Source organism: Megascapheus bottae, chromosome 10 (assembly GCF_031878675.1).
Source record: "Megascapheus bottae isolate mThoBot1 chromosome 10, mThoBot2.hap1, whole genome shotgun sequence".
Classification (NCBI taxonomy): Eukaryota; Metazoa; Chordata; class Mammalia; order Rodentia; family Geomyidae; genus Megascapheus; species Megascapheus bottae.
Window position 1 is genome coordinate 19,011,898 of NC_143518.1, and position 18,251 is coordinate 19,030,148.

An 18,251-nucleotide genomic window follows, 5' to 3' on the forward strand; every position below is an offset into this window, starting at 1 on the left:
CAGAACATTATGCACTCTGAACTCTACTTCTCCTGACTCCCTCTTCCCTCCTTTCCTCTCTTCTTCCTTCCCCTCTTCTTCTTCTTCTTCTTCTTCTTCTTCTTCTTCTTCTTCTTCTTCTTCTTCTTCTTCTTCTCCTCCTCCTCCTCCTCCTCCTCCTCCTCCTCCTCCTCCTTCTTCTTCTTCTTCTTCTTCTTCTTTTGCCAGTCCTAGTGACTGAACTCAGGGCCTGAGCACTGTCTTTGGGTTTTCCTCAAGGCTAGTGCTCTACCACTTGAGCCACAGCTCCACTTCCAGCTTTTTTCTATGTATGTGGCACCGAGGAATTGAACCTGGGTTTTCGTGCATGCTAGGCAAGCACTCTACCACTAGGCCAAACTCACGGCCCCTCTCTTCTTCCTTTCTTTCCCACCCAATCTATCCCCTCATTTTCTCTTCTCCTCTCCTCTCTCTTATTTCTTCTTTTCTTCCATATTTGCCTAAAGGGCTGGGGTGAGGGTGGCTCAGTATACAGTGCCCACTCAGCAAACAGGAGGGTTTGAGTTCAAGCCCCAGAACTGCAAAAGGAGGTTTTCTCCCCCCTCAAAATTTTTTCTTTGCCTTTTAGGAAGAAGTATAACTAAGCTTCATTCTTCTTCCTCAGAGCCTCATTTCCAAGGTTGGTAAAGTAAATCTGATCCAGGTCATTTTGGTGAGAACAGTCTTTTCTTTCAGTGCCCCGGATTTGCTAAAGAGCACAATGGGAAAAGACTACAGTGTGCTAGAGCCCAGAAGTTTCTTCCTGCTGCATGTGAATTTGCCTTTATTTTTGATGGCATTATTTGAATTCATATTATGGCTCTTGCACTTTTTCCAGACAGGCTGACAAAGCAAAAGATCCATCATTCCTGATTATGCAAAGTTTCATTACTTCAAAGTTACTTTTCAGTGCCACTTATATAAGGCAATGAACTCTCTACTATATATTAATGCCATCTTCTCTATGTGATGAATTCCCTTAAATCATGTCAGGAGCCACTCTTTCTTTTTTTTTTAGTTGGCCCATGGGACTTTAACTCTGGGCCTAGGTGTTGCCCCTGAGCTCTTCAGCTCAAGGCTAGCACTCTACCACTTGAGCCACAGCTCCACTTACATTTTTTTGGCGGTTAATAGAAGATAAGAGTCTCACAGATTTTTGTGCCTGAGCTGGCTTTAAACAGCAATCTCAGGTCTCAACTTCCTGAGTAGCTTGGAGTAGCTACTGGTGCCAGGCTCCGAAGGCTCTTTTGTTCTTACCCCTTGTAGGAACTAAAGGAAGACTTAAAGCATTGTCATCACAAATGGCCTATGGTTCCCTTCTACCCAGAAGTCTTCCTGGAAAGCCATGTGAGGTGTACATACCTCCCACCATATTCTCCTTGGGAGTGCCTTGATCTTCTTGATGCCTCTGAAATAGCTAGGATTACAAGACTGAATCACCACCATTCCTGGCTTGGTTGCTGAGATAGGTTCTCACTAACTTTTTGCATGGGCTGGCATAAGTGTATAACATTACACTGGGTCTCCATCAACCTTTTGAAAGTTGAAGGACTAGGCAGGCCTGCCTCAGCAGAGGTTGAGTGAGGAGAGGGGAGGAAATAGAAAAAGACCCCAGAGGCTATCCTTAATCGGCCCTTTTTTTATTGTAATTAATAAAAAGGTTACATGATATTTGCCAGATAGGAGGTGCATTAATTCACATACATTGATACCCTTTCACATGTCTTGATCCCCATTACCCTCCCCCCCCACCCGTCTTGGTTTTCCCCCCTTCCCTATCAAATTTCAAATATCCAAATACAAATAAATTCAATATATCAGATAACAATGTGAGATACTATACCAATATGAGATAACCAAGGGACAGCAAAGGAGATGAGAGACAACATAGTACATGAAGGACAACAATCATTCATTATATGACTTTTGTTTCAATATCCTGGAGGTCCTTTCAATTAGCTTCACATTATATGTAATCGGCTCTTTTCTATTAACCTTATGTGTCATTAGGATTTGCTCTGGTAGACTCTGGCAGAAGGGCCCTGTGGATAAACTAATGTCTTCTATTGTTCACAGGTAAATACCATTGGGCAACAAAGCTCAGTAGTGCTTTCTGTCCTTGTCTAGGCTAGATATCATGCTTGAGGGTCAAGAGAGCTGAAGGCAATGGTTAGGAACCACCCTCATCCCTGCAATCCATAGTCCACCTTCTAACCCCCTCACTGACAGAATACTGAGTTAAAACAAAACAGAACAGAAAGCCTCTAACTTTTCAGGCTCCCAACAATTTCCTTTCCTGCCTTCCCTTGAAAATATCTTTTCTGTACTGGGGTGGAGAGTAAGAAGAGCCTCCATCCAGGGGGGTGGTAGAAGAAAACTGCATGGCTACCCTGCATGTGCAGGCTAGTGGGTGAATGTATAGCGTAGTTTATGAAAACAACAGTAGCTAAAAGCTGCTGTAAAGGTAAGTCCTACCCAGTACCTGCCCCACCTCCTCTACTAGATGGATCCTTGAAGACTTGGAACCTCTAGATGCCTCTCTTCACCTTCAACTCATATAGTTTCATGGCCATCTGCCAGTCTTAAGGCAGAGGATGCCTGTACCATTGTGAAAGTCCAATGTGTTGCAGTGTCTTCTGAATGTCTCCCTGTCTGCATCTGCCAGTCACCTTCCAGAGCTCTGCACATACACATCCATATATAACTCTCCCAGGTAGAGAGCATCTGCCTGGAATGTATAAGGGCCTAGGCTTCATCTCTAACCAACCAAAGAATGTAATGGTCTCAATTCCCAGACTTCTCATTCTATCCTTAACCACTTTAGATCTTTCCTAAGACACAATTGCTGGCAGTATCTTGCCTTTCCTTTTCTTCTCAGGATAGCTCCATCTTAGGCTAACTCAATGATGACTGGATTTTCGGCCATAGGGGCTGGACTAGGGCAGGGGACACTAGAGAAATGAAGGAAGCCTTGGCTGCACAGTCTCCTTGACGAAGTGTTTTTTCTTCATAATTCTAAGGTCAAGGCCACATTCATGCTGAGGCTGGGAATGTGGCTTAGTGGTAGAGTGCTTACCCAGTAATACTTGAAGTCCTGAGTTTGATTATTCAGTACCACATAAAGAGAAAGAGCTGGAAGTGGTGCTATGGGTCAACTGATAGAGTGCTAGCCTTGAGCAGAAGAAGATTAGGGAGAGTGCCCAGGCCCGGAATTGACAATAAAAAAAGTGTGCTTGTCATTTATGAGTGATAAAGGACTGTCTTTCTTCTGCCTGATCCTATAGTGCCCCTCAGACTCTAAATAACTAAATAACTGCCTGATTATCCTTCCCTTTCTCAAACTGATTTTTTTTTCTTCTTGCCCATCCTGGGGCTGGCCCTCTAGGCCTGTACTTGAGCTTTTATACTCAAAGCAAGTGCTCTACCATCTGAGTCATAGCTCCACTTCCAGATTTTTTTCTTTTAGTAATTTTAGTAGAGATAAGAGTTTGACAGACTTTCCTGCCCAGGCTTCAAACCAACACCTTCAGATCCCAGCCTCCTGAGTAGCTAGGATTACAGATGTGAGCCAATAGCACCCAAATCTCAGCTACAAATTTGAGTAAATCACTTAAACTTCCCACCTTTCTCTCTCCTCATATGCCACATCAATATATGGCTTGCCAACACTTAGCTCATAGAATCAATCATTGTAAAGATCAACTAAAATAACATATGTGAGGAAAGACTATGAGCTCTAAATAGCTCTCTTCATGTAAGTAATGTAATTCATGTAAGTAATGATGAGCTCACATTGTTAATGATGAGAACTCTTAATAGTAATTCAAAATCTGCTATTCTCACATGAAACCCTTCGATTACTTCCCTGCCCCTGCCCCACAGTCATATCTACTGCTCTACTTGACTGATTTTTCCTAACAACTTCATTCTCCAAATTATGAAACATTCACACACACACACACATACACACACACACACACACACACACTTTCAATTATTATTCTAATCCTGTCAAGCAATTTTTTTTTTGGCCAGTCCTGGGGCTTGAACTCAGGGCCTGGGCACTGTCCTTGGACACTTTTTGTTTAAGGCTAGTGCTCAGCTACTTGAGCCACTGTGCCACTTCCAGCTTTTTCTGTGTATGTGGTATTGAGGAATTGATTTCGGGGCTTCATGCATGCTAGGTGAGCACTCCTCCACCAGGCTACACTTCCAACCTTCAACAACTTTTTATTTACCATGCATATTTACATTTCTAAAATAAGTTCATGTCTAATTTTCTCTTATATATACAGAAAGTGGGCACAAGTATTTATAGTAGTTAAGTGGGGATGCATGTCAGGTTGCATTTCAGTCAAAGAAACAGTTCGAGTTATTTCTAGGAAAAAGGGATATAAAACAGGAAGTAAGTCACAATGGAATTCTCAATTCCATAGGACCACCATGTCAGATGCAGAGCTCAACTGCCAAAGATTTTTCTCAAAACCCATACCTGATCATTGAATCTATTGACTACTAGAATGTACTAGCCTCAAATACACACCTAGAGAGTTGTTTAGCAATAACAGAAATAGAAAGATAAATTACCCCTGTCCCTTTTAATTTCATGCAAAATATCCTGGCAGAATCTTATTACGCTCCAGAAATCTAGCTGCAAGGGAGTCAGACAAGTGTAGTTTCTAATTTTCTAGCCCCAAAGGATGAACAAAAACTTATATAGGAGGCCTTGGTGATAAATGTTAACTAATTCATAGGAGGCACTATATTCCTTCCGGAATCTTGTAGGTTAAAGCATGAAAAGGATTCATCTTTTTTTTTTTTTTTGCCACTACTGGGACTTAAGCTCAGGGCCTGAGCACTGTCCTTGTGCCTAATCAAGGCTAGAACTCTAAGACTTGAGCCACAGTACTACTTCCAGCTTTATTTTATATATGCGACGCTGAGGAATCGAAACCCGGTCTTGGTGCATGCTAGACAAGCCCTCTACCACTAGGCCAAACTCCAGGCCATAGATTTTTAATCATAAATACTTGGATTTTGATAGGGCATCTTTTTCCTAGTTTAATCAGAGTTGGATTCAAGAAATATGCTTGAAGACTAGAAAAGAGAACTTAAAAGTTTAGATTCCATGAACCTTTTGTTCCTTTGGTCTTGACTTATCTCACTCAACATGATATGCTCTAGTTTCATCCAATTCCAAGCAAATGCCATTATTTTATCTTGTCTGTTGGCTATGTAGAATTCCATTGTGTGCGTGTGTGTGTGTGTGTGTGTGTGTGTGTGTGTGTGTGTAGCATTTTTTGTTTCCATTCATCTGCAGTAGGGCATCTGGGTTGTTTCCATCACTTGGCTATTGTGAATAGTGCAGAGATGAACATGGCTGAGCAGTTGTCCTTATCATATTCTGGGTTATGATGTTCAGGATAGATTCCGAGGAGTCATATGGCAGGATAGTAGGGAAGGTCTATTTCCAGGGTTTTTTTTTTTTTTTTTCGTCAGTTCTGGGCTTGAGCTCAGATCCTGAGCATTGTCCTTGGACTTTCTCAAGGCTAGAGCTCTACTGCTTGGGCCTCAGAATCACTTCTTGGATTCGAGGAATCGAATCTGGGTCTTCGTGCATGCTAAGCAAGCATTTTACCACTAGGCAAAACTCCTGGCCCCTATTTTCAGTTTTTTAAGAAACCTCCAAACCACCTTCCAGAGTGACTGTATTAGTTTACCCTACCAGCAGGGCAGTGGGGTTCCTCTTTCTCCACAAATCAACAATGACTCAATATTTGGGTACCCAAGGTTATGCATATGGTCTTGGAGATATAAACATAACTATATTGACATAAAAATCTATGATAGGCTATATACTCTATAGACATAATGTTTTATTACATAGATTAATATGTATGTATGACATACAAACATTCATCTTTCTTTTAATTATGTTCTAAAAATCTATGTGCCAGTGACTGAGTATAGAGATTCCCTTTTTGAATACTTGTTTGGTAAATATGACATTTGAAATGTGATGTAAAAATCAATGTTAATAAAATCTTTTTTTAAAAAAGTTTAGATTCCAAATCAAATTCTTGATCTTAAGAGTATATTTTCAACACTCTTCTCAGTTACTGAGAGCTTCAGCATAAATATTGTGGATTATTCTAGTACATTTATCTTTAAATTCCTTGCTCCTTTTCTATTAGTTTCTACCTTTCCTCCAACATCAGCAAGTCTGAATCTATTCTCACAACATGACAGAGTTCTGAATATTAACAAGACATTTTCTGGTTTAATATTATTGTACTTCATATTTATAGTATATTTTGTTATCACAGTGATTAGGATATAAATTTTCCAATCTTCTTTGCTTAATTACAATCTTGCCAAGTCTAAATACTTTGGATGAAGTTGCCATTCCTTTCTAATCAGTGTGGCAGATTATATTTTCTATTTTCAGTCACAATGATTAATCTGGGATGGTGCATGTTCTGGACAGGACTGAATCTTCTTGAGATATTTACTGGCATTCTTGGGGATAATACTCTCTTTTTACTTGAGATTGTTTTTATTATTATTTCCTTATCTATTGAAGTATACCCAATTCAGAATAAAGAAGTCAAAGAGGTGCTTAAACTAGAGAGATTGAGAGAGAGAAAAAAAACAAGAATCTGGATATTATTTGAAAACTTTAATTTGATGTGAACTTTAGCTGTGTTTAAGACTAGTTCTAGCCTTTAGACTAGAACACATAGATCAACACATTCCCTGTTTGGATTAAAATAGAGTTTGAGTTTCTGTTACTTACTTCTGATATAGTCTTTAGTAATACAACCAAGTTATTGATTGACTGATTGGTTAGTGGTTGGTTTGTTAATTGGCCGGTCCTAGGGTTTGAACTCAGAGCCTGGGCACTGTCCTTGACCTTTCTCAAGGCTAGCACTTGACCACAGCACTGCTTCCAGCTTTTTTCTGTGTGTATGATGCAGAGAAATAAAACCCAGGGCTAGGTGCATGCTAGGCAATCGCTCTACCACTAGGCCACACTCCTGGCCCTATTTTATTTTTTCACACAAACAATTTATAAAGTCTAAAAGTTACTATGTTTGAACAACTTCATTCCAGCAATAGGTTAAACTGTCTGAATATGTCTAATTGGTGCAAACTTTTCTTACTCCTCCACTTCATTCTGAAATTAGTTTAATGAGTACTGGGAAATTATTAGAGTAGTTCTACTACAACACTGTTATTTTTGCATCTAGTAAGTTTCAGAAATCATGGGATGGAAATTCTAGGTAAGATATGACAACTATATTGTGAATTGTTGAAATAATAGAAAAACATTTTGTACTTTAGGGTCCCAATGAATTAAATGAATTTTCCATTTGGGTGGCTGGAAAGAGGGAGGCAGAGATATTCTCAGATGTCATTTCAGGAAATAATTTTACTTCATAATCAATTATACTTCTTTCCAAGTCTGTTGGAACTGATTTTTCCTTTCTCTTCTGCTCTTGGGGAAAGAAATGTAAGCATTGATATCATAAATCTCAAGCTGAAATAATTGTTTATACCATCCCAAACTCTGGAGAGAATCACTGGCTAGTATCTAAATTTGCTGAAAAAAAATGTTCAGTGTTATACATGGCTTACTGGCTTTAGGGACCTGAGTACATTTTCATTTCACTGTAGTGTCACCAATATCATCATGTTTAAAACTGATAACTAGATTTTAAATTTAGGAACACATTTCATTTGTGAAATGTGATTTGAATAATTAGAGAACTTCTAAGTCTGGATTAGATTTGACGACTTTCGAGCTGGAAGAAGGAGAGTCTTGATCTAGGAACATTTTTCACTATACAAAAGAGAGTAAAAGCAATCATCTTAGCTCTATCCCTAGAGAGATTTATCATAAAAAGAAATTCAGAATGGAGAGAGAGCAATGCAAATATAGACGCCTCTAGAGTACCATAAAAAGTCAAGCCTTTCTCAGAATAATATTTTTTATCAGGAAAACATAGATATCCAACATCTGACTTAAGCCCAGAAAGTGAGGGAGCCACATTTTGTGTGTGTTTTTTTATTCTTCCCATAAAAATGATCCCTAATATTATTTTGGAAGTCAGCTTCATAATTGTAGGATATTCTTATTTGGGATTAAAATGCATAAATAATCTTCTGTAGATAAATGAAGAGATATGCACTCTGTCAGACTTTATATATGTACGCTTTAAGCCAGTCCCAAGAAACATTGAAGTTTGTACCAATGAGGCAAGTGTTTAGAGCAGGAAAGGGTCAGGTTACAGGTAGGTTGGACTGTCTTCCTTGGGTCAGGAATCTAAACTGGCTAGAGCAGAGAAGCAAGATATAGGCAGTGGGTAAATAACTTTGTTTCTTCATTTCAGACTAAGACAATTTCTAGCTGTCAGAAAGTTAAAATAATGGTGCTCTGGCTCAAGGGGTAGGGCAATAGCCTTGAGCTGAAACGCTCAGGGACAATGCCCAGGCCCAGAGTTCAAGACCCATGACCAACAAAAAAAAAAAAGAAAGAAAATTAAAATTAAAATAATGGACCAAATGTTATTAGATAAGCTATAATAAGCATCCCAAGAATCGATCACCATATATATGTATATATACATATATAAATGAGTGTATATATATATATATATATATATATAAAGGTTCTATCCTCATTTCTATATGTTATGAGCCAGTATTGGAAGAGAATCTTCACTGAAGATAAATTCAGTGTTAAAGTGTTTTTTTTTGTTGTTGTTAATTGTATTTTATTGTCAGGGTAATGTCTAGAGTGATTACAGTTACATTTGTCAGGTAGTGGGTACATTACTTCTGGAACATTGATACCCCTAATTTTAATGTGTTTTTGACTATTTGCTTTCACTGGTTGATATTTAGATCATGGCCACTTCTCAAAGCCATTACTCTGCAAAATTGTTACTTCCAGCAACATCTTTCTGGAACCCATCAATACAAATAAACAACTAAAAGCAATAGATATTTTGTATCTAGCTAAATCTGCCTAAACAACAATAAAAACTTTTATTTACGTATATGGCCCATACAGAAACCCTTTAAAGTTCACAGGGCATGTACTATAGCATCCTGCTCTCTCACCATCTTTTTTTTGGTCTCCTTTTTCAAATACTAGGGATTGAACTCAGAGTCTTGAGCATGCTAAGTGAGCACTGACCCACTGTGCCACACCCCTAGTCTAGCACTCTGCCTTTTAGGAATAATAGGTCCAGCCAATTTTGTCTGAGTGTGTATTATAGGCCAGGTTCTAGACATTTTTACAAAATTATATGTATCTTAATAATATATTATATATCTTAATAACCAAAAGATGAGCAGTAACTTGACAAAATAAAGCATGAAGGATTTGCCCAAGGCCATGCAATTAACAAGTGGCCATCTTACCATCTTACTCTGTAGGATTTCCACATTCCAGTTCCACAACTCTCTTCAGATATATGTGAAATAGAGATTATAATAATGAAAATTACAAGAGGCTATTAGGTTCACCCCCTGGTTTTAGAAATTGTAAACTTTTACTTAAGATATAACCATGAGGCTTAAAATATATTTACTATATTGCATATTGTTACAAATCCTCCTCTTGTTATTATACTCTGGGTACCAGGGAGGTTTGTGTTTAATTCATTAATAGTTACTGAGCACTATTCTATAGAGAAATTGGAACTGATTTGAAATTTTTTTCTTTTTATTAAATTAACTTGATTAGTTAAATAAGTGTCAACCAGTCCAGAAAGTTACACACTGAACATTGTTGGTGATTGAGTCCATTCATGTTGTCATAATAAACACTACATGGAAGGTAGCTTATGAACAACAGACATTTATTTCTTATGGTTCCCATGCAAGTAGATTCAGGATCTCGTGAGGACATAGAATGCATCTTCTCACTGAGTCCTCACCTGGTAAGAGGGACTAGTTTGCGTTCTGGGGCCTTATAAGAGCATTTTAATTCTCACTCAGGAGGGTTCTACCTTCATCACTTCCAAACAACTCCAGCTCTCTATATTATTACATGAAGGATGAAGCCTCCAGGTATTAATTTTAGAGAACACAACATTCAGACCACAGCAGTTCTCAGTCTGTTCTTCAATCTCTGCTGCAGGGACGTCTCATTTGCTGACCATCTACTTGTATGTGCACAATGGTCTACCTATATGACCTTTAATCTTCCATCTCTCTATCTTGGTGGATGTTTCCAGCCTTATTTCATTCATGTGGTTTACACTGGGTATGATGGTGTATACTTGTAATCTCAGTACTTGGAAGGCTGAGGTAGGAGGATCATGAATTTCAGGTCAACCTGGAATATAATCAATGTAAACTTGTAGTGGTATTTTTAAGTGTAAAGTGAGTTATAGCTGGGTACAGTGGCTCACACCTGTATTCCTAGCTACTCAGGAGGCTGAGATCAGAGGATCGAGGTTCAAAGCCAGCCCAGGCACTAGAAAGCTATGAGACTCTTATCTTCAATTAATCACTAGAAAATGGGAAGTGAGGCTGTGGCTCAAGGGTAGGGTGGTAGCCTTGAGCTGAAGAGTTCAGGGACAATGCCCAGGACCAGGGTTGGGTGGTAGCTTTGAGCCGAAGAGCTCAGGGATAGCACCCAGGCCCAGTCTAAGCCCCACGACCCACAAAAAAAAAAGTGAGTTATGGGGCCGGGAGTTTGGCCTGGTGGTAGAGTGCTTGCCTAGCATGCACGAAGACCCAGGTTCAATTCCTTGGTACCATATACATAGAAAAAAAAAGCCAGAAGTGGTGCTGTGGCTCAAGTGGTAGAGCTCTAGCCTTTTTTTTCTTTTTTTTTTTCTTTCTGCCAGTCCTGGGCTTGAGTTCAGGGCCTGAGCACTGTCCTTGGACTTTCTCAAGGCTAGAGCTCTACCACTTGAGCTTCAGCACCACTTCCAACTTTTTTCTATGTATGTGGTACTGAGGAATCGAACCTGGGTCTTTGTGCATGTTAGGCAAGCACTCTACCACTAGGCCAAACTCCCGGCCAAGCTCTAGCCTTGAGAAAGCCCAAGGACAGTGCTCAGGCTCAGAGTCCAAGCCCCAACTGGCAAAAAAAAAAGTGAGTTATGTAGCTCATAGTGCCAGAGTCTGGTAATACCCAGGGTATATTAGCCACAGTAATTAATTTGACATGCTCCAAGTATGAATCTGAAGGTCTCCTTTCTACTCTGTATATCTGTTTATCCCTAGGTGCACCCATTCAATCCCATGGCCTTAATTATAAACTATACCTTTATAAAGACTTCAAAATTTATATGTTCTATCAAACTTCTAGTTTCCAAATGTAAGTTAGCTCAGATCACTTCTTCACTCAAAAATCATTCTGAAGGCTTCCTATCTTGCCCAGTGAAACAGAGAGTCCTAACCAGGTTTGTGAGGCCCTATATAATAGGCCTTGCCTTTCCAGTCTAGCTCCTCCCACAGTCGTTCTTTCCTTCAGCCACACTGATGTGGCTTGTGGAACTCCCTTTCTTCCATCCCACCCAGTCAGTCTTGTTCCTCAGACCCTTTGTCTTTGCTTCTCTGCGTATGTGTTCATTCTGATATTCCTTGACAGTTCCTCCAGATTCTAAATAACTGTCTCAAGAGAAAGGTCATCCCTACCTCCTTAAATAAGGAGAGGATTTTTCTCTTTTCTTCTGACTCTTGTTTATGTTTCCTTATAATGCCTCTTAGAGCTATAACTATTCATTTTTTTACCAGTCCTGGGTCTTGAACTCAGGTCCTGAGCACTGTCCTTGGGTTTTCTCAAGGCTAGAGCTCTACCACTTGAGCCTCAGCATCATTTCCGGCTTTTTTCTGTGTATGTGGTACTAAGGAATTGAACCCTGGGCTTCATGCATGCTAGGCAAGCACTCTACCACTAGGCCAAACTCCCAGCCTTAACTATTCATTTTTTTATGGCTTGTTTTCGTCTAGAATATGACCTACAAAAGCTCTTCACGTCCCACCAATCTGAATCTCTTGTTTGGGAAACTTTGTTATGAATATTACTTCTGGCTTTTTGCTGATTGGTTGGAGATAATTCTTTCCTATTTGTCTACCAGGCTGGCTTCAAATAGTGATCTTTATATCTCAGCTTTCTGAGTAGCCAGGATTATAGAGGTGAGCCACCAGCACCTGGCTTGTATAACTTTAATATTTTCCCCATCCATATTCTTCCACAACCATAATTGCTTCAATTCATACAATGAGTCAACAAGGCAGGAGAAGGGGGTGTGTCTCCTTTTTTTTGGTAACTACAAAAATCAGGATTTGAACTGAGTTCAGTTAATTCAGGATCATTAGATAAGGAAAAACAATTTAAAAAGGCAGAAATGATGGTTACTGAAATGAACAATTGTCATCTTACCACTTAAAATTTTGAGGAAGTAACTCAGAAAATTCACAAGATCAAACGTACTTGGAGTGGGAGAGGTTTTGAGAATGAAGAGAAAAACATTTCAGTGAGGAAGAGGAACTGAACCCACAGACAGTGCTCACACTGTGCTATGAGGATGGACAGTTCTGGCCTTGGGTCCCATGTCCTGCCCTGGAGATAAACTCTAAGATGGTGTGTGAAGTAGGCCTGGGAAAAGAAAGAGAGAGAGAGAGAGCTGGGGTGGGGGGGGGACAGGGTGGGGCACCAGGATCAGGGACAGGAAAGAAGCAGGATAGAAAAGAGAAGAGCTGAGGAGGAGGAGGAAGAGGAGGAGGAGGAGGAGGAGGGAGAGCCGTACAAAGCGGCCTCGGCTGGTGGGCTGGTGCTGGAGCTGCAAGCGTTAAAGGGAGGCGGGGAGTGACGCGGTGTGCGTCTGGAGCGAGCGGCTCCTTGGAGTCCACAGCATCCACCGCCGGAGCCTCGCCTTCCTTTCTCCCTCTGCAGACACAATCAGACACAAAAAGAGAGGCCACCCCGGGACGGCGGCGAAGGACCCTCCCGCACCATGACGGAGACCACGAAGACCCACGTTATCCTGCTGGCCTGCGGCAGCTTCAACCCCATCACCAAAGGCCACATTCAGATGTTCGGTAAGTCCTCCCGCCCGCCCCGCCAGGCTGCTTCCGCTCCTCTTTCCCCGGCACCTGTGTTTTCCAGGGCGATGGTACAGGAAAGGAGTGCGCCTTTGGAGAGGGGTGTGGGGGGAGAAGAACTGGACACCTAGCCCACTCGGGGGTGCGAGGTCCGCGCCTCTGCCCCCCCCCGATGGCTGGAGGGGACCCCACCTGCGTGGCCCAGGCGTCCCTAGCCCGAGGCTCCAGCGGCTGGCGGAGGACTGGGGTGGGGGGAGGGGAGAAGCTGGGGTGAGTGTCATGTGGGGCGGGGGGGGGGGGCGCGTTCCAGAGAATCCGAGTACCGAGGCGCGGGGCTTTCACTAGTAGTCTGGGGAGAGGAGGCAGAGGAGGTTGGGGTGCAGAGCTGGGAGGGGGGCAGCGTGCAATTGGTTTAGGGTGTCTCCCGGAGACACAACACTCGCCGGTCCGGTCCGAGACGCACGGGTGACAGCAGCTGGGGTTTCCATGAATGAACGCGGGGCTTGGCTGATGGCTGGGGGGGGCGGGGAGGGTCCGAGGGAGAAGGGGTAGGAGTGAATGTTTGGGGACTGTGCACCTCGTACTGCCCGCGCGAGAGTGATGGAGAAGGGGTGGGGGCCTGCCTGCTGGACTGGTGGGGTTCTCCGGCCCAGGGAAGGGCGAGCTGGGCGTCGGGGGGTCTTCGGCCTCGGGAGGATCCGGCCGGAGTTGGTGGAGGCTCTGCCCAGGGCGGCGATCGCCCACGGCCGGCGGCGCGAATGTGTGTAGGGACGTGTGTGCGCGCGCGCGCGCCTGTGTCTGGTGGGGAGGGCGTTTGTTTCTTTGAGGCTTTGAGGGCATCGCGTGGGGCGTAATCGGAGCTTCTGATTGCGTGGTGGTGCGGGGGGGGGGAATGGTCCCTCAAAAGTAGGGAAGCGGTGATGAATGGATGCGGGTAGGAAAGGTATCGCCATCGGAGAGGAAGGCACCAAAGGCAGGGAGGGCAGTGCGCGTGGAGACCCCGGAGGGAAGGGTGGGGAGGGACGCGGAGGTCACTTTAGAAACTGGTTAGAAGTTGGGGATGGCAAGGCTGTCACCGCCCGAGAGGCTCGGAGCCCGGCGAAGGGAAGGGAGCTCTCCGCAGGCGCTGGTGCTGAAACCCTGGGCGCGCAGGAGCCGGCCCCAGGGCACATGTTCCTTTACCCAGAGCCCGCGAGAGCTTTCCTAGGGCTTCATGAAAGCCATCATATCCGGGAAGACCGTGGCGTAGGCTAAAAAAAAATGGGGAGCCCTAAACCTAACAGGCTCACCGACGCGGGCCTGCTGGTTAAAAACCCTCACGCAAAAAGGAGTGCAACTCCTTCCCAGCCAGATGGGTCCCACCGGCCCTTGTGCGGGGTAGAAGCCAGGAGGTGGACACTGCTCCCCACCACTCCTGCAGCTGTGAAAAACACGTTTGCTCAAAATGGGGGAGAACGGTGGCAGGGGTGAGGCTGGCTGTACTGGTAACCTGATTAATGGAACTGCAACCATTTTGTACAACTACTTAATAATAATATCAGTTTGTGTATTAACAGGAAGTAGTTTGGACAAATGAGTTGCCATTCAAGGAAGTAGTTTATGAATACAATGCATCTTGATCAATGCCACCCCTTTCAACATGCTCACCCATGCCTCCAAACCCGCCCTTTCCCTCACTTTTCTTTATTTGGTACGATACATACCGAATTCTTGACTGCATTCTTCTTCTCCTCTTCATTCTGCTACCTCTCGCCTGACTCCACCCCACCCCTTTCAAGTACCCATTTTCCTGTGTTGTGTTGAACTCTGAATTTTCCTTAGAAAGGAATTACACTATTGTTTAAGTTCTCCACTGAATCTACTGTATTTCTACAAAAATGAAAACAAGTGTTTACTCATAGATAATGCCAACAGTTGGCATCTGGGTAGACCAGTGCCTCTTATTAATATAAAGGAATCTCAGTACCCCCAGAACATGCTGCTTTTTGCTTTCTTTTTATTTTAGTGTCTTTCTCTTCATGCTTCTTTTCCTTTCTGTCTTAGCTTTATTCCTCTTCCTTGATCAAGTAGGGATGGACTTTCTTAGAGGACTCCTTAGCTCTAGGAATCTTTGGTAGGCCAATAATACTTGCTCTTTCATTCTGGGACTGGGAGTGAGGTGTAGTTCATGTTGCTTGTTTTAGATTCCACATAGGACAGTCTTAGAAGAACCAAGGCTGTATCGGAAGAACTTGGTAGTAGCGATAAAATCACGTGTTAACAGGACGATGTCTTGTCAACTTTCCCTGAGCTTTGAGGATAGAATATGTGAAAACAGGCAAGAACTGCAGCAGAATTTATGCATAGAATAGGGGAAAGGAGACTTTTGGTACTGATAATGACTTGGTATTGACAATGAGGAACAAGTGAGACTGTCAACAAAATCCTCTAATTATCCTTTAGTTAAGTGTAGTACAACTATAGACAGACACAAAAAGGGAATGTGACCAGCCCATCTACAGCATTATGGAATTTACTACTTAACAAAGAATTTGAATCATAAATATGAGAATATGAACAAGAAGAAAAATGCACATTAAACTATTTTCATAGTCTTATTGGTACCTTTTTTGTTTGTTTGTTTGCCAGTCCTGGCTTGAGCTCAGGGCCTGAGCACTGTCCTTGGGCTTTCTCAAGGCTAGAACTCTACTATTTGAGCCACAAAACCACTTCTGGCTTTTTTCTTTTCTTTTCTTTTTGCCTGGGTTTGGGCTCAGGGACTGAGCATTGTGCTTGGACTTTCTCAAGGCAAGAGCTCAGCACCACTTCCAGCTTTTTTCTCTATATATGGTACTGAGGACTCGAACCCGGGTCTTTGTGCATGCTAGGCAAGCACTCTACCACAAGACTAAACTCCCAGCCCTCTTATTGGTATCTTTGGGCTTTAGATAAACTATATGATTTTTTAAATTTATGCACTCATACTGCAACTTAAACTCTGGGCCTTCGCACTCTCAGCTTTTTTCCCTCGAGGCTGATGCTCTACCACTTGGGCCACATCTTCAGGTCCAGCTTTTTGGTGGTTAATTGGAAATAACAGTCTCTCAGATTTGTCTGCCCTGATTCACTCCGAGCAGCGATTCTCAGATGTCAGGCTCCTGAGTAGCTAGGATTATCGACATGAGCCACCTGTGCCCAACTGTTTGTTTTATTTTAGTTTCTTTGTATTTCTTGGCAGTTCTGGTGTTTTAACTCAGGCTGACCTTGAGAGCCTGCTTGGCAGACACTCTACCAACTTAAGCCTTACTTACAAACCTGTAATTTATTTTTGTAGATCAGTTCCTGGTTAATTAGTAGTGTTTGGGATACACTACTAATTCATATTCACAACCTGATGAGGCAGGCATCATCATCTGTATTTTGCAAAGGAGAAATTGACATTCAGTCAGCTAAGAGACTTCATTATGAATGCCTATGGAGAGCCGTGGTAGAGCTTTCTCAAATCCCACATTTCTGACCCCTCTTGTAGAGGCCGCTGTATTGCAAGAAGAGCAGGTAATCCTCTGATTGTACAATCCCACAAAAATTCTATTTCCTTTAGTCATCAGACTGATTAGAATGAAATTGACCATCAACTAACTGAATTCCTAAGTAAGCATTTCCTTAAGAGCGCTTTCTCATTTCTAAAGAAATGTTATCCATGAACTATTTCCTCCTTTAAATGGTTTCAATTTTTTCTCTTTAATAGTACAGAAATACTGTAATTACATTATCAAATTTTCTTTAGGTGCCTGAAATCTGTAATAAAAATTTTAAAATAGATTGTACAACAGGACTTTCAAATTAGACATTTTAAGTAGAGCTCTTATATTTTAAAAATTGGCCTGCCTACTAGGAGAAAAAGCAAGTCTATAAGCAAAGGAAAAGTGGTGTTTAGAATTCAAGAATTTGCAGTCTATGTAAAGTAGCCTTCCATAATTCTCAATATTTATAAAATACTTTTGAATTCGCTTTCTTTTACTCTGAAAGTGGAGTCAATTACTCTGCTATCTGCTGTCTGTGAACTACAGAAACATATAAAATAATTTTTGTGATAGTGGTATTTGACACTTACATTCAACTGTAAGTAAAATATTTTCAAGGATGATTAAAAGATTTTTTTTTTGCCAAGGGCTGGGAGCATGGCCTAGTGGTAGAGTGTTTGCTTTCCAGCCCTGAAGCCCTGGATTTAATTCTTCAGTATCACATACACACAGAAAGAGCCAGAAGTGGTACTGTGGTTCAAGTTGTAGAGTGTTCGCCTTGAGGAAAGTCCAAGGACAGTGCTCAGGTCCTGAGTTCAAGCCCCAGGACTGGCAAAAAAATAAAAAATAAAAAAGGTTTTTGCCAAGTAGATCCATAAACTAATTATGTTATTTTTCATGGGTTTGCTTCATTACATAAGAAATTGTGACCCTAAATTTTTTAAATATAAATGCTTACTTTTTATAATTTAATTAAGTTTTCCTGAAGTATAGTCTACCACACTGCAGTGTAATCTTTGTGCATTTTAAAAACTAAGAACTTAAGCAAAATATTTGTTTTTTCTTTTTTCTTTTGTTGGTAGTGGGGCTTGAACTCAGGTCTTGGTGCTGTCCCTGAACTCTTTTGCTCAAGACTAGCCCTTTACAACTTTGAACTACAACTTTACTTCTAATTTTCTGATGGTTATTTGGAAATAAAAGTCTCACCAGCCTTCCTGGTTGGTTGGCTTTGAACCATGATCCTCAGATCTCAGCCTCCTGAGTAACTAGGATTACAGGCATGAACCACCAGCAAAATATTTCTATTTCAATATTTGTCAATAAACCCACTTCAGGCAAATCAAATATCAAGTTTATATGTGAAAGTAAGGGCTAAGATCCTGGCTTATGTAGCAAAGCCCTTAACAACTATGTGACCTTGCATTCAGGTCCTAGTACCTCCAAAAAGAAAAAAAATGTAGATAGAAAAGCAAAAACAGACTGGAATTCTAATTTGGCTATAAAAACTAGAAGGAGAGATTGTAATTAATCATACCAGATGTTTCTTTTCTTTTCTTTTTTTTTTTTTCTTTTTGCCAGTCCTGTGGCTTGACCTTAGGGCCTGGGTACTATCCTTGGGCTTTTTCAAGGCTAGTGATCTTCCACTTAAACACAGCTCCC

General features: G+C 41.7%; 1 protein-coding gene across 4 annotated transcripts in view; it reads left to right on the top strand.

The window, feature by feature from the left end:
• Nmnat2 (nicotinamide nucleotide adenylyltransferase 2) overlaps positions 1-18,251 on the top strand; it is a 173,236-nt gene that overhangs the window by 23,955 nt on the left and 131,030 nt on the right. For 2 of the 4 annotated variants that reach the window (XM_090340284.1, XM_090340287.1), the window contains 2 exons: positions 608-658; positions 12,941-13,086. In XM_090340284.1, coding sequence (XP_090196410.1) covers positions 13,002-13,086 — 85 coding nt within the window. In that variant the 5' untranslated portion in view covers positions 608-658; positions 12,941-13,001. The remainder of the gene's footprint in view (positions 1-607; positions 659-12,940; positions 13,087-18,251) is intronic. The other 2 variants (XM_090340283.1, XM_090340285.1) reach the window with 1 other exon arrangement.